Source organism: Bidens hawaiensis, unplaced genomic scaffold (assembly GCF_021521415.1).
Source record: "Bidens hawaiensis isolate Kalapana, Puna unplaced genomic scaffold, B.hawaiensis_p1.1 tig00029870_1, whole genome shotgun sequence".
In the NCBI taxonomy this organism is placed as follows: domain Eukaryota; kingdom Viridiplantae; phylum Streptophyta; class Magnoliopsida; order Asterales; family Asteraceae; genus Bidens; species Bidens hawaiensis.
The window spans coordinates 27935-44904 of NW_027494952.1; the positions used below are offsets into that span (position 1 = coordinate 27935).

Here is a 16970-nt window from a genome sequence, read left to right on the forward strand (position 1 = left end):
AGCCATATAGTTTTAAAATAGAAGTCAAAAGTTCATTTATTAGATTATTGTACCATATTGGTTTATATAAAAAATTGGGAAATTTATTAGTGGACGCAAGTGTGAAGTGAAAGGCTAGCTCTAAATTTGTGTTTTTTTAATAGCTTTTGGAATTACCCCTAGTACTCGAGTGAATGTGACATTACTGAGACGTGATGTTAACTATCTAAACTGATTTTGACCTCTCAGACATGACTCACCTAGAAACATCATCAAGAAGGAAATCCACCGTTATAAGAAAACCTTTTGAGTCTGGTTTTAAATAGAGACCATGAATGTCCTAAATCTCAACCATCACTCCATGCCAGTGGATCAAAAGACCCATAAACACCATCAATGAAGAAACTAATCATTATGAAAAACCATATTAAGTCAGGTTTTGAACTTTGACCTTGAATATCCTAAGCCTAAGCCATCATCCCATCTCATTGGACCGGAAGATCAACCGACTAAATTGTATTTCAATTGGTGTTTTTCTTTGGTAAGTTGTAGACATGTTTGGGGTAACCCACTTGAAAATATCTTTAGAAACCTGCCGTGTTTTGTGACTTGTAGCATAGTAGAACCTTAAAAAGTCCAAAGACAAAAAGGACATGTCACTTAATAATTTTCCTATAATTGAACCAACGATAAGACTTAATTTCAGAACATTATTGCGTATAAGTGAGTGGGTCAAGTTGCAACTCACCGTCTATTTTATGTCATTTTCGTTCCAAACCATTTACACAATACAATGCACAATCATGTAAACGGTATATAGTGATCTTTCATGTAGGAGTGTGCACGGTTTAGTTCGGTTATTAGTCTCAACCGAATTAATCAATTGGTTTTTGGTTTATTGGTTCGGTTTATTTTGTAGTGTTTTGGTTCCCGGCTTGGTTAACTTCGGTTAATAACAAAAATCAATTTTGGGACAAAATTTTTGCTTAGAAATACATGAAACGAAGGCTCAAAAGCTAGAAATATGCATGAATATATGAATGGTTTGGTTGTTTGGTGAATTTCATTTAATTTTCATTCGGTTTCGTCGGTTTTCAGTTTAGTTTTGACTACAATTCGGTTATTGCTCACCACCTAGTTTCAAGCCTGGATCTTCATTTGAATGACAACTTTACCCTTCATAAAAGTGTGTGCCAATTTCTTATGAGCCATAAACTGAGCATAAAAGTTTTGTATTTTTAGGAACTTATCGTTGGTTTCGGTTAACACAGTTTTCATTAAACCAGACTAACAACCATACAAGATTATGATCTAGTTGAGCTTCGATTAACTTTGGTTAGTGATTGAATATTTAGGTGTTTTTAAGTACCCAATTGCAATTGGCATTTCGGTCCAATGACATGGAGGAGATAGACTAATGGTTAATACTTGAGATCTCAAGTCTGAAACTTAAGTTAATGGCAATGCTTTAAAAACCGGTATTTTACTTGTATCGGATTGGACTAAGAAACGGTACAACTGGTTGAACCGGGAGGTTCAAGTAGTTTACCTTATAATTGCCTATAGATGTAACTTTAATCCAAAATTAACCAAAAACTAAATGATTTCTATAACAAATAATAATTCAAAAGTTAATCCATATTAAAAAATAATGCAAAAGCACTCAATATTAAAAAAATAGTCCTAAAGTTTACACTTTTGAATGTTAATTGTTAGGTTAAAAGTAATTTTGAAAGATTATGGACCACAAATATCACAAATTTCTCGGGTTCCGGTTTGCCGGTAAAAACTGGTATTTTAGACAAAAACCGCCGGTACGATTTTTTAGCAAACCGGTCAAAAATACTGGACTCAAAATACCGGCCTACTGTGCGAAATCAGGTTTAACTGGTTCAACTTACCGGTTTGAACCAGCTTTTAAAACACTGGTTAATGGTTTCTTGTTGGTGTTCTTGGTTTAGTCAAGCTTGAAACGTCAAAGTCAATATGTACGGTTGATATTCCGTCTTAGAAAAACTCACTCGATTGTTAGCGTTGGTTCCAAACGGTTTTAAAAAATAATAAACAATATCCAATTCTATGTCAATTAAAAAAAATAATTAACTAAAAAACCAAAATACTAGTCAAACTCTGGTTCTACCGCCACAACAACCCCTTGTCTTAACGCCACGTAATCCTTAAACTCTTTCATCTTCAACACATGTTGATGACGATGAAAATCCAACATATCAAATGGCATCTTTAACTTTAACTTACACCACCATCCGCCGCCTCAGCCGGCTTCCAACGTTGTTGTTGTTTCCAACACGGTTAACATCCGTTAAGGCTTTCTCAACCGAAAAGACACCAATCAATGGCGAAAAAGTTATTAATAAACCATCAATATGTACAGCGGATGAGTTACACTACGTGTTTGTTAAAAATTCTGACTGGAAACTTGCCTTATGGCGGTACCATCCGTCTCCACAGGCGAGTTGTTAATTGATATGATTTATTAGGGCCGGCTCCGAGAATTTAAATACCTCGGACGAGCCAAAATAAAAATTAGCCTGCATGCCTTAACGAAAAATTTTTATTCGCTAAGTTACATGAATATAACTTTTATCGACAGAGTTATTATAAGCAGAAACCATTCTGAGCATGTAATTATCTCATAAATTATTGTAAATAACCTTATTTTTTACAACAAAAAAGTGAAAAACACACACACACATATATATATATGTAATATGTATAAAAAGTTTGTGCCCCCGAAACTTATGTGCACCGGTCGATGGTGCATCTCGCACACCCTCCGAGCCACCCTGTGATTTATTACAAGGCTGTAAGCGAACTGAACCGGACCGGGCAAACGGACGGTTCACGAACACCCCACCGAACGAAAATTCGTATACTTGTCCGTTCATTAAGGATTTGAATTTTTTCGTGTCCGTTTGTGTCTTTTCGTTATATTGTAAATAGACACTCATGGACAACCGGACACTAACGGACTTGTCCGGACACCGATGAACATTAATGTACGTTGATGGGCAAACAAACGTAAGCATATCAAAATACTTAACATAAACACGAATGAACATTTGATATATAAATGATATCTAAGAATACATAAAAGTTAGTACAGCATAGTAACCAAACACAAATTATATCAAAATAATGTTTTTGTTTTCAAAATCCACAAACTTCTTCTAGTGTTTCACGAGAAACAAGCTTCAAATTTTTCATGGAATTTCAACATACACAACACTATTAAATGGATGTTACCAGGCGTACGATCTCTCACCGGAGGTTAGTAAGTTCATGTGTATCTTCTTCTTCCGAGCATTTACAGAACGATCAGTTTATATTATTTTTAGCTTAAACGAGTATTATGTGCGTTGGTTTGTATAGAATTCATGTCGTGTCCACATTCAGCAAATTCGTTAAAGAACTTAAATCAAAGCAAAGACAAATACATTATTGTAAATCAAGTAATAGTAGCATTATGTGAAATAATGAGTCTTTGATAATTTATATAGAATAAATTGTTTGTTTCAGTCTTCATTTGCTCGTTACATGAGCGAACACGGATTCGACACGTGGATTCTCGAGGTTCGAGGATCTGGCTTAAGCATGGAAGCCAAAAATTCTAAACATATTGAGAAATCAGCTCACGAAATATCTGATCAAATGGAAGCTTCATCCGCATCAGGAGCACAAAATGCGCAATTCACCGAACAACCTTCTAACAGTAACGTAACCGCCCCAACAGAATCAGTTACGGTTATAACTAACCACCAACCGCCTGCATTACCAACTGTATTTCCAGAATCGGTTACCGTCACCAAGTTAACCGAAATCTTAACAACCTTATCACATAAAGCATCTGACTTTGTTAGTCAAAGTCAACCAAGACTAGTTTCTAGTCAACTGTTTGACCAAATGTCGAAATTGGTACAACATTCTTCTCTAGCCGAGCGGTTCAATGAGATAACAAAAGGGCTTTCGAGTTTACTGCAAGTGAAACATGATTCTAGTGTTGCGAGTCAAATAACGGATTTGAGTCAAAAGGTGGTTGATATTGTCGATGAAGGTCAACGGTCGGTTTCATCGCCATTGTTTGACCTGCAAGAACATTTGACCATGATCATGGAAGATATACAAAAACAAATCGACATGGCTGGGAAATTCGATTGGGATTTTGATCATCACCTTGAAGAAGACGTTCCTGCTGCGGTGATGTAACATGAATTTATATATTAGAATATATAGAATATATGTTGATAATACTAAAATTACCATACTGGCATACTAAACGCAGATAGCATATATAAAGGCGTATACTCAACCCGAAGATGGCAAACTGGTTGCAGTTGGACACTCCATGGGTGGCGTTTTACTATATTCGATGTTATCACGATACGGTAAAATTATATATTCATCTTATTATTATTATTATTATATAATTAAAAAAGGCTTAGGATCTTATACGCCATCATGGATCTTGAAACACCACTTTTCGCCTATACGGGCCGTATAGAACCTGAGTTGTGTCAGTTTGTATCAGGCTCTACACGAGTAGTTGAAGACCTATACGGCTTGTATAGGGCTATACTGGCCGTATAGGCTGAAAAAGCTGTTTTTTTTGTCCCCCCTCTGTACACTTGTCAGTCATGCATGCCTATATGGCCTGTACATTCAGCATGGGGGTGGTGTATGAAGATCATGTCCCTTAAAAAAGTTGATTTTTTTTCCGGTTATGTGATAAAGGTTATGAAGGAAAGGATCCGGGGTTGGCTGCAATTGTTACTTTGGCGTCTTCACTCGACTACGCGTCCTCTAACTCAAAACTGAAATTATTACTACCACTTGTAAGAAAATATTTTTATGCTGTGAATAAAATAAAATTTGATTATTATTTATTTATTGTTTTATTTATATCATACACAGGTTGATCCTGCACAAGCTTTAAATTTGCCAATTATTCCTTTAGGGACAATGCTAACAGCTTCTTATCCTCTTACAACATACCCTCCTTATGTTTTATCATGGCTTAATTATATGATATCCGCTCGAGACATGATGCATCCGGATTTATTAAAGAAACTCATTTTAAATAGCTTTTGTAAGTGCATAATTTCTTTATTTGATAAAAATTTAAATCCATCTATTTATGATTTTTTTGTTTAAATTTGTTGTAGGTACCATACCTACTAAATTATTGTTACAACTTGCATCCGCGCTTAGAGAACACGGTTTATCAGACAGAAGTGGGACATTCTTTTACAAAGACCATATTCACAAAATTAATGTACCGGTTCTAGCGGTTGCAGGTGATCGGGATGCAATTTGTCCTCCTGAAGCTGTGCGCGGTACATATCGTGTTAATATCATCTTAGACCGTATATTCTTCAGTATAGAAGTATTAGTTTTTATGAATTCAGTGTTGCAGAAATCCTGACTGGGCGTCGATTAATCGCTAGTCTCCACTTCACTGATTAATTTTGGCTAATCAGCTAATTAATCGGTCAATGGTAAAATCCGGCCAAAATCAGAATTAATCGGCTCTTTTGATGAGGTTTTGGCCAATATCGGCGGTTTATGGCGAGATTCTAGCAAAAATAACGGTTTCCAGCAATATTCCAGCCAATTTCTGGCCAAAATGTGTTTGTATATGTATAAAACTGAAAATTACATATAAAAATGTGTGTGTATATAAAACTGAAAATTATACATTAAAGTCCGATCCGATTAATCCCAATTAATCGCTAGTCCTCACTTCACTATCAGACTAGTGATTTTTACAACACTGCTTTTTGATAATATGTTTATGTTTGATTGAATGAACAGAAACAGTGAAAGTGATTCCTGAGAAGTTGGTTACCTATAAACTTTTTGGTGAAGCAGATGGCCCACATTATGCACATTATGATTTGGTTGGGGGTAGATTGGTATTTCCTCTTGAACTCATCTTTCATAGTTTCATACTATAAGTAATTTGTTTTTTTTTTTTAAATAATCTGAATAGTCAAGTGTGACAATGCAGGCGGTGGAGGAAGTGTATCCATGTGTGGTACAGTTTTTAAGTGGTCATGACCAAAAGTAATTGTTAACTGATAATGTAGAAATCATGTGAAAATGTTATTGTAATGTTTGTTGTAGTAAATATTTTCTGGTGAATCGTGTAAATATAAATAGATGAGGGATGGATTTCAGTATTTATAGAATTTTGTAACTAGTTAGTTAAATAATGTACTCAGTAAATCCCACATATAACAATGTTGTAGTAGGGTCTGAGGACAGTAAGATGTAGACAACCTTAACTCTACCCGTAGGATTAAAGTTGTTGCTTCCGACGAGACCTTCAGCTTGATAACTTTGTCGTTAAATATGAAGTTAAATGGGATTTGTAAAGAGGGGTGTTATCTGTAATTGAATGGACTTGATTACCGTTATTTAATCAGTCACGTCATTTCTCTAATTTCGCTTGTTTCATTGATAGACATGTTTATTGTATACGAGGTATGTTTAGCCTCACATTTAGTTAAATAAAATAAGGATGTAATACTGACAAAAATGAGTAAGAAACTGGACGAAAATGAGATCTTATATTTTCAGTGGGAAAGACCGTCGCATTCTGAATCCGCCAAATGATCCACCACGCAAAAAGGATGGTGACGTGAATTAATTTCCTCTTATTACAAGTAACCGATACCGTGTTTAGCCATATTTATCAAGATACCCAAAATAGAAAAAACTTGCATATGAGGCAAGTCTAGCATCCCACGCGCTAAAAAATAAACGATCAAAAGTTCCCTTGAATTCTAACAAGAACGACAAGATACCAAAGAGACATCAATACTCCTATTCACTCAATCGGTACGTAAAGAAAGCCGGTTATGAGAAACTCACCAACCCAAAGTGTTTTCTATTACAGAAACCAAATTATTCAAATGAGTGGCATAACCCCAATAAGGCATCATCGATATGCTTCCAAATAGATTTAACTAGAAAACGAGCCATCAATATCAAAATCTCAAACCCAGGAATCCCAATTATCGTTTAGCACGGTTTGAGAAATTATCCGTCAACAAAAAAAAATGAGAAAATAAAAGTAAATTAATGAGAGATAAAAAATTTAATAAATTTTTAAAATAAATTGTAATCTTTTTATTATGGTATATTGGTTTTATTAATCCTAACTATCCTCTTGGTTGTTGTCGGTCTCAACTAACGAATTGACTGCTGACGATCCCAACTTTTAACGTACTTTTTCCCAACGGTCCGCATTAACAGAATCATAACGCCGTTAATTGCAGGTAGTTAGAAAAACGTTTATTTGTTGGAAAAATCACATTTTTTTTCTAAAGAAACACCATCTGAACACCCCGACCACCACCAACTGTCTCACCACTTGAGCACCACCACCCGATTCCGACGATGGTTCTAGGGTTCCGACGACTTAAAAAAATGGGGCTTTTACTAGAAAAATGTTTCTAAAGGTCCAATACAAAGTTAGAAAGATGCTTGGGACGAAAATGTTGAGTTTCCCGGCCAAAAACGTTTTTCCGGCGACCTGCTATTAACGGCGTTAGAATTCTGTTAGTTGCGGACTGTTGGAAACAAATACGTTAAAAGTTGGGACCGTCAGAAGCTAATTCATAGCTAAGACCGACAACTACTAAAATAATAGTTTGAATTAATAAAAATTGATACACCTTTTTTTATTATTATTATTATTATTATTATTATTATTATAGACTTTTTCTTTTTCTTTTTAGTTATTTAAATTGGAAAGAAATTTACTTCCTCATATAACGAGATTCTTCCTTTATTTATCCAATCATTATCACCTCACATAAAAATAAATAAACAAACAAATAAATATTAATAAAGAAAGAATATCTTAGCAATCTCTTAAATATATCTTTCCATTGTTGGCTTATGGGTCTCAAATTCTATCTGTCTCCAATACAAATACAGCTTATATATTACATATACATACATAAAAATATATATTTTCAACAATAATTATAGCCATTGATTCCGGTATTCATAGCTGTCACTTGTCACTCAATCCGCGTTAACTTTAACTTAACTCCGCGTTGTTATACTTTCTTCTGTTCATATTCATATATACATATATATTGTCAATATAACCATATTAACAACTTTCCTGCATCATATATACATTATACATGAAACCCAGTTCTTGATTATTATTATTCTTATTATTAAGATGGAGAAGCATTCACATCATGATCCTGGTTATGTGTCATTAGCTGCATTAATGAGTAGGGAGTTGAGGAATGAGAATACGGAGAACCCGAATGTGAAATACGGGTCTGCGGCTCAGTCGAGGAAAGGCGAAGATTGTTTCATGGTGAAGACGGATTGTTATAGAGTGCATGGGGATGGATCTTCATGTTTTTCGGTTTTTGGGGTGAGTTGTTCTTTATTGGAGTGTGCATGACTGCATGGATTGGTTTGTGTTGGTTTTGGGCTAAAACTGAACCAAAAACCAAAACTTCTGTTTTTTTTAAATATTGAAAACTGTCCGGTTTTGGTTTTCTTGGGTTGTGCTTTTCTGTTTGGTTCCGGTTTAAAAATTTTGGGCCGAAAAATAAAAGTTTGGCACAAATAGTTATTCATTATTATTTGACTGCATTAGTGTTTTGTAGATTACATAAAACAAAAAAACAATCAATTAGAAACTGAAAAAAATAGAAAAACCAAACAGAAATAGGCGACGGTTTGGTTGTATGTTTTTGTAAATGTAAAAATTAAAAACCGAACCGTACTTGCATGATTTCATTTTTTACATAAAGTAAATTGCGTAACCAAATATTTTAGTCTAAATGTATAATAATGAAATAGTTATTAATTAACAAAAAGATAATGAAATTTTTATTAGTTAACAAAAAGATTTAGGCTAAAATCCATTATATTTTGACAAACTTTTACACGCCACCAAATTGTATGCTTTAATGGCAAAACTGTGAAAACCGAAACAAAAATTGACAAATGGTTTTCAAAAACTCGGAAACCGAATTTCGGTTTTGTTTTAGCAAAAAACCGACTCATGTATCCCCAATTTCCATGTTTCATTATTATGGTTTAGGATTGTGTTTAGGTATATGTAAACGAACCGAATGACCATAAACATGAACATGAACACCACTTGATCGTGCTCTTTCATTTCATTATAGCCGAACAGACGAATGACATGAATGTTTAAATGAATGGATTTTTGTGTTCATTCGTTAATTTCCAAAACGAAACGAACACGAATTCTAATAAATATAGAAAAATGAATACAAATGAACATAAATGAACAGACATAAACCAACACAAGTTGAAAGTTTACGTGAATATCCAAATTAAAGTCTAAACTAACATTATCGTTACATCTAACATTTTAAATGAATGAACACGACATTAATTAAATAAAATATTGTGTACATGTTCGTTTGTTTATCAAATGTATGAACATGAACAAAGTTTTTGGCAAACGGCTCAATGAACGTTTTGTTCGTTTACATTTGTCTGATTATTTTGTTTACAAAGAATACATAATTGGTCTTGAGTGTTTTTATATAGGAAAAGATGATTACTTTGCCCATTGATCATTACATAAAACACTGCTATTAATGAATCAACTAGATCACTTAAGGGTAGTTTGGTCATTTAATTAACACTTAATCAAAACTTTAATAAACTGAAGAAATTATCTTTATATCAGCTAGAATATGTGATATCTTTAATCTTTACATGACAATAAAATTTCAGATTTTTGATGGTCACAATGGCGATGCAGCAGCAATATATTCGCGCGACAATCTTTTAAACCATGTTTTGGATGCGATACCTCACGGTCTTAACCATGGCGAGTGGCTTCAAGCGTTACCTAGAGCTTTAGTGTCTGGTTTTGTCAAGACTGATAAACAGTTCCAAAACAAAGGTATTATTATTATTACACAAAATAAATAAATTTGTCTAATGACTAAAATCTATAGACTAAACTTTTGTTTGACTTTTGACCAGGATTAACTTCAGGAACAACTGCAACATTTGTAATTGTCGATAAATGGACCGTGACAGTTGCTTCAGTTGGGGACTCTCGCTGCATTCTCGATACACCAGAAGGAGTTGTGTCCGTGTTGACCGTTGACCATCGGCTTGAAGAAAACACCGAAGAGTGAGTACAAATTTGTCTTTTTTAAATTTCCCGGGTTTTGAAACTGTTCCAATCAGGTCACTTATAAAAAGTTTTGTTCCAATCAAATCACTAAAGTTTTATTTTTGTTATAATCCTAGATATTTTACCTGGATATCAGGTTATGTTGTTTTTTTTTTAATTTCTAAATAGTTTGACATTGCAAAATATTTTTTTAAAAATTGAATTTTTAAATTGAGAAAATCTGCAAAAAAATGGGAAAAAGAAAACTGAAATATTGCAAAAAAAAACTTATATTTTTTTACAATTTTTTAAATTTTATTTTTTTACTTTTTTTTTGCAATTTTTCGCAATTAATTTTTTTCCCTCAACTTTTACTAATTTTGTAAATTTAAAAAAAAAATATTTTGCAATGTCAAACTATTTAGAAATAAAAAAAACTTACATAACCTGCTATCCATGTAAAATATCTAGGATTAGAACAAAAATGAAACTTTAGTGACCTGATTGGAACAGTTTCAAAACTTGGTTACTATTCTACAGGGTAACCCCTTTTATTTATTTAAAATGTGGGTTTGATTTTAAAATTTAAAATGATGTTTTTAGGCGGGAACGAGTAACGGCTAGTGGAGGTGAAGTTGGGAGGCTTAGTGTTGTTGGTGGCCCTGAGGTTTGACTTTTTTAAAGTCAAAGTAAGATTGTTTTGTGAATGATTAGTTTGATTTGTGATGGATTTTGTTGAAAATGCGACAGATTGGACCGCTTCGATGTTGGCCTGGTGGATTATGTCTTTCTAGATCCATTGGTGACATGGACGTCGGCGAATTTATTGTTCCAATACCGTACGTGAAGCAAGTGAAGGTAAGACGACTTGTTGAATGAGTCGATTTGAGTTGTTATTTGGATCTCATACGGGCCTATAAAGCCGTTTTATCCAAAGATTTAGATTATTATTTATTATTTAAAAAGTGGACAAAAGTGTTTACGAGTCAACCCAACCTGACCTCACGCATTTTTTACACATACTAATATTAATTATTTCTATAATGGACAAAAGCGTTTATAATGGAGGAAACGTTCGTTCATTCATTTAAGTTCGTTTATGTTTGTTTGTTTACATTCATTTATGTTCATTAGTTTACATTTGTTTTAAGTTCGTCACTTCACGTTCTTTAATATATTCATTAAAAAATTTTGGCTTACAATTTAATCTTTTTTTTTCCATTTTTTTTTTGCCTTTTAGTCCAAACACATTATTTTAACTTGTTTTAGCTCAGTTATATTCGTTCATTTACATCCATGAACCCTTCTTTTTTATTGTTAACGAATGAACATAAACAAACACAAACATCTGCATTTTATTACGAACAAACACATACAAGAGAACCCCGTTCGTTTGTTTGTCTAAATGTTAAACACAACTAAACCTTAATAACAACTGGTAAATAATTATAATTAACATTTTGTGACATTTTTAGCTTTCAAATGGTGGTGGAAGGCTTATAATTGCTTCTGATGGCATTTGGGATTCTTTATCAACTGAAACCGCTGCTCAATGTTGTCGCGGTTTGCCTTCCGAACTTGCAGCTAGACAAGTAGTCAAGGTAACTAAATTTCGTCCCTGTGGGTTGTCCATATATGCAGTTATAGTCCAATAATTTTAAATTTACGATTTTCGTCATTGTGATTTTATTTCACTTGCAATTAAACCCGACCCCACTAACCCCGTTAAGTCTAGTCGTTAAACCCATCAGCGTGTGTCGTTAAACCCATCAGCGTGTCCCTCACGTGAATGGCAGTTTTGTCCTTTTTCTCCCCAAATAAACCCAACAATAATTCACGTGAGGGGGCAGTTTTGTCCTTTTTTTCCCACATACACAACATCACCTCACTTGAGGGGGCTTGTGAATTATTGTTGGGTTTATTTGGGGAGAAAAAGGACAAAACTGCCATTCACGTGAGGGACACGCTGATGGGTTTAACGACACACGCTGATAGGTTTAACGACCAGACTTAACGGGGTTAGTGGGCATGGTTTAATTGCAAGTGAAATGAAACCAAAGGGACGAAAATCGCAAATTTTAAACTATTGGACTAAAACTGCAGATTTGGACAAACCATTGGGACGAAAACCGCAGTTCACTCTAGTTTTATTAATAAAAATGTTATGTGCACAATGCAACAATTTCTAATAATATTATTATTACTTCAGGAAGCCTTAAGAACAAGGGGACTGAAAGATGATACAACATGCATAGTTGTGGATATTGTCCCGTCCGAAAACTCATTGCCGCCACCATCTCCTCCCCGAAAAACGCAGAGCAAGCTCCGGTCATTGTTGTTGTTGAGAACCAAGTTCCGTGGTGGTTCGGCTAGTAAACTGTCAAAGAAACTGTCAGTTGTATGTAATGTTGAGGAACTGTTTGAAGAAGGTTCAGCAATGCTTGCTGAAAGGTTAGTTTAGTCTTTTTTTTTTTTTATTTAATACATTTCACATATGGGTTATACAATGTCACACGGTCCCTTACGATAGGGTGAAAAATATCCATACGGTCCACATGACTTTGTCAGGGGTCGTATCAGTCAATGTATGCGTCAATCAAACATGTTATATGGGCCGTATGATTTGCATAAAATAAGACCATTTTTCGGCTTTCATGAGACCCATATAACCTACTTGCATGTCATACAGGCTGTATGACATGTCGAGTTTAGCGTGTTGATACAAGTATTCTGTTTTTGATTCATTTTTTACAGCATGTAACAATATATTTTTTTTCACGTCTTTAATATATTTATTTTATATTAAATATTCATTTACATCAAAATAGAAGACAAACGTGCAACAAGCATGCTAGCCTTTTGGATAAAAAACCAGGTTTTTTATTAAACTATATTGATTGGAATAAAGGGTATCTTTTAACATGATTAAATCCTTAAATAGTCATTTTTCTATAATAAACTCCCCATCTTTATTTAACAAGTTTTTTTTAAAAAAAAAATTATAAATAATTTAACAGTATAAAAATAAAGTGGAGAGACTTATGTACCAATTATAGAAGGCATATACTTTTCTTTGTACAATTTTCTTGAATTAAATTTAATTTGAGAGAATTTTACTCTTATTAAAACATCAAAATGTCAAAATGTTTGTTTTTAGACATTTTTTAGACCCTAGAGTTAATTTTCATTTTGTTTAAAAACATGTAGACTGGGTAACGATGAGACATGCGCTTCGACTACATCAGGACTGTTTACATGTGCGGTGTGTCAAGTTGATCTAGCCGCAACTGAAGGTATATCGGTTCATGCTGGTTTAATATTCTCAACGAGCTCAACCCCGTGGCAAGGTCCATTTCTATGTGTTGGTTGTCGTGATAAAAAAGATGCGATGGAAGGAAAACGACCAAGTGGAATTAAAGTAGTTTAATCCTTTGATTAGTAGTAACGATTTTGAATCCGAAAATTCTTCGGTTTTTTTGTTGATCAATGATTAATAGGTAGTGATATTCTTTTGATATTCATGTACAATGAATATCTATATCTATAGTATACTATAATGTGACCTTTATTATGTAAATACATAACGTTTGATTTGCTTGTTTTGTCTCTAATTGTAAAAATGTACCCCATACCCGATGTCGTTGATATCATGTCCTAAGTTACTCTATTAGCCATTAGGTTTTGCGGGTTTTCGAGGATTAGGTGGTTAGATTTACCTGTTAGGATTTCAGTAAGCTGAAACCTGATATCAAACTGTTCCTAAAAACAACTTGAAATATCTTTAAGATGCAAGTACAATTCTATGAGTTTTATATTGTTTTGAATGATTTCAATTTTCCAATGAATTAAAAGTAACACAAACTTCATAAACCGGTATCTAAGTAAATGAGTAAATTACTCAAATCAAATACTTACGCACTTTTACATATAAAAGGAACAAAAATAAATTTTGCTTTAAACAGGAAAAAAAACCCTTCAAAATCATCGCTATAAGTGACGCATTCCATTTTTTTTGAGACCTCCTCTCCGTTGCACGTAGCTCAAGGCCTAAAGCTATGCCCTTTGTAAGTTGAGTCATTTTCTATTCCGTTTAAAGTTTGTCAAATTGTTGAGTCTGCAAGCTCAATAGCTCATCAATCAACGAAGCATCTCAATAGCTCCTCAATCAACGAAGCATTGCTCCCCGACTAATTTAAGGTTTTGTATCCACTATACTAAGAAATGAATTTGTAAATTGATCAAAATGTTACCTTTTTACGAGGAATTGCAACTTTTCACAAATTTTTACATCTTTAAACGCGTTTCCTATATTATATACACTACAATAATCTACTCGAAGAGAGATACGTCACTATTGATAATTGGTGCCAAACATTGCCACTAGAACTCCCATACTTGGATTTAGATTCGGGTAAAAGCGTGACATCAAAAGTTACCCGATAATCTTGCTTTGAGCTATCAACATCAAAATCGAAAGTTAGGGGGTCATGAGACCGGCGCCTATATGATCAAGTCATCATCGTCATCATGGATCTAAACTTGTGTATTAAAAGAATATCCTAAGGTTAAAACAATGTTTTCAAAACCAGACCGGATAACAAGTTAAAACGATAATATGACATTTCAATATGGTTCATGAAGCAAACCAAACAGAACCGAAGACTTTAATTCATGCTATAACTAAAAACCAAACCTTGATAGTTGATACAATTACTGACTCAATTAATATTCTAGCTTCTCCACAACATGAAGCATATTATTATTTGTAACGAAAATGACCACTATGTGGTTAAATTAAATATATAAAAATAAATACACATGGTCTTTTTTTGTAATTTACTCGTAGAAATTAGGTAACAAATGTATAAATGATCTTTGAAAGCACATGGGTGAGATACACACAATATTAATTCTAGTTGTAATGTAACCCCACATAGGAAGAGTAAACATGAAAGCTGCCCATCATCAAAAAACCAAACATCATAAATTGGGCTGCTACGTAGTATTGCTATTCATGTGGCTGTTGGTTGGTTTGTGTCTTTAGGATGCCAGCTCGATATGTCCCTCTCACTCCAATAAGAAATGTTAAAAATATTGTATATATTTACAAATTTAGAAATAAAATTGAAGATGGTTTTTTGTTTAATGCAATTGTAGTTTAGATGATATAAGTTAAATCATGTATTTGTTGTGTATTTTAATTTATATTATAAGGCGTGTTTGCGTCATCCATGATAGGATTTGTATGGTAAACCGTGAATGTGAATGTGAATGGTGTAGTGTAACTTGATTAGTTTTATGATGTAATTTCTTTGTATTTCGATGTAAATAGTACTTTTTAAAGAATGAAATCGATATTTGGATTTTGGTTTTTTAGTAATTTAATTAAACGGCAAATTTTGACCCACGTATGTTTTTCTCACACGTTCATATTGCCATCTCTATTATCTCATGCACAATAGGGAATTTTTTTATATCTCCACCCATTGATCATCACTGCAACGCTTAATTTAGCTGGTATAAAATTAAGTTTATTTACTGAATCGTGTTATTACTTTTAGGTAGTGTCATTAGACTCAAACTTCACCTTGACTAAACTTACACTCAAACACGGTTTGATTCGTTTCATGATTTTGACTTGTAGCGACTTTTATTTTATTTTATGAACGGCAATATATTTTGCTCCTAAACTACATCTTATAAATATTTTACACTTACCCATGATAAAACCTAGGGACCTCTCAATAGGCTTTGTCTCTGCGACTGAGCCATCAACCCGGTGGTACTTATAGTCGCTTTTAATTTGGATTTTCAAAAACTAACATAAACCTAACAACTTACAAGTTACAAAACGTAGAGCTTTTGGAATAAGTTTAATGAATTGTCAAAAAGCTCTAGGGTAAACCCTAATTTCAAAATTTCAATTCATGCAACAAACCCAATATATGCCAAAAGCAAAAAAATATGGTTGAAAGCTTAGTAACGAAGAAGAGTCATATACAAGTTTGTTTTTATTTTCATATGACTTATACTTTGCTGATTTCAAGAAAGGTATTTGGACACGGGACAAGATATTATTCATGAAATGGAAAAGAAAAAGGTAAAAGAAAAAAGGAAGATTGTTCAAAGATACAATATAACATATATCTAAATGGATATAATATATGCTTAATTTTAATGTGTTATATGTATGTTATCTTAATAAAAAATTCTAACACTTAAAACAATAATAAGTGTAGTAAAAATTTTGGGTGAAAGATGCATGAACTCATATATTAGCTATCAATAATCATATTGTGATATTACTAACAAGTTAAAAAATAAAAAGATCATATTACTAATGGAGTCATGTAGGATATACTTATTTTAAGACATTAATTGGTTGATTTTAGAGGTGAGTAATAATCGAATCGTTAATTAAAATTGAAACGTAAACCAATAAAACTGAATCAAAATTAACCGAACCGAACGGTTCATATTTTCAAATATTTTTAGCTTTTATACCTTCATGTACTTTAACATCTATTTTATGTATGTATATATATCCTTTCATTTCATGTACTTTTATATCCTTTTCATCTGGTTTTGATAGCTTAAAATTTCAAACGCGTAAACATATATCTTCTTACCTATTTTTTTGTTGAAAAAGTAGTCAAGTGTATTTTAGAAAGTCAATACGATTTAAGAGGTATATTTCTTATATATAAAGTATAATATCAATTTGTAAATATGAAAATCAGATTAAATAAATGATGAATTGGTTATATTTTCTCCACAATCAAATTACAGAACATATAAAAAACAACAAATCAGATATTCCTCATATTATTAT

The 16970-nt window shown here is 33.1% G+C and overlaps 2 protein-coding genes across 2 annotated transcripts; both read left to right on the forward strand.

The window, feature by feature from the left end:
- The first annotated feature begins 3252 nt into the window (after positions 1-3252).
- On the forward strand, positions 3253-6194 carry LOC143579542 (uncharacterized). Its single transcript, XM_077062815.1, has 8 exons — positions 3253-3267; positions 3517-4194; positions 4280-4382; positions 4729-4829; positions 4909-5083; positions 5160-5330; positions 5809-5909; positions 6005-6194. Exons 2-8 carry the CDS (start codon positions 3535-3537, stop codon positions 6062-6064), a joined length of 1371 nt encoding a protein of 456 aa, XP_076918930.1. The 5' UTR covers positions 3253-3267; positions 3517-3534; the 3' UTR covers positions 6065-6194.
- Positions 6195-7816: 1622 nt separating this feature from the next.
- On the forward strand, positions 7817-14065 carry LOC143579543 (putative protein phosphatase 2C 15). The gene is made up of 8 exons (XM_077062817.1): positions 7817-8401; positions 9748-9919; positions 10003-10156; positions 10742-10805; positions 10889-10996; positions 11614-11739; positions 12348-12589; positions 13346-14065. The coding sequence occupies exons 1-8, from the start codon at positions 8198-8200 to the stop codon at positions 13563-13565; spliced, it is 1290 nt and encodes a 429-aa protein (XP_076918932.1). The 5' UTR covers positions 7817-8197; the 3' UTR covers positions 13566-14065.
- The last annotated feature ends 2905 nt before the right edge of the window (positions 14066-16970 follow it).

What these genes read in the sequence shown, in the direction of transcription:
- LOC143579543 (XM_077062817.1), top strand. Translation starts at nt 8,198, where the DNA reads ATGGAGAAGCATTCACATCATGATCCTGGTTATGTGTCATTAGCTGCA. An exon ending in CGTACGTGAAGCAAGTGAAG is followed by an intron (nt 10,997 to 11,613) that starts GTAAGACGACTT and finishes TGACATTTTTAG; the next exon opens with CTTTCAAATGGTGGTGGAAG. An exon ending in CAGCTAGACAAGTAGTCAAG is followed by an intron (nt 11,740 to 12,347) that starts GTAACTAAATTT and finishes TTATTACTTCAG; the next exon opens with GAAGCCTTAAGAACAAGGGG.
- LOC143579542 (XM_077062815.1), top strand. Translation starts at nt 3,535, where the DNA reads ATGAGCGAACACGGATTCGACACGTGGATTCTCGAGGTTCGAGGATCT. An exon ending in ACTCATTTTAAATAGCTTTT is followed by an intron (nt 5,084 to 5,159) that starts GTAAGTGCATAA and finishes AATTTGTTGTAG; the next exon opens with GTACCATACCTACTAAATTA. An exon ending in ATTTGGTTGGGGGTAGATTG is followed by an intron (nt 5,910 to 6,004) that starts GTATTTCCTCTT and finishes GTGACAATGCAG; the next exon opens with GCGGTGGAGGAAGTGTATCC.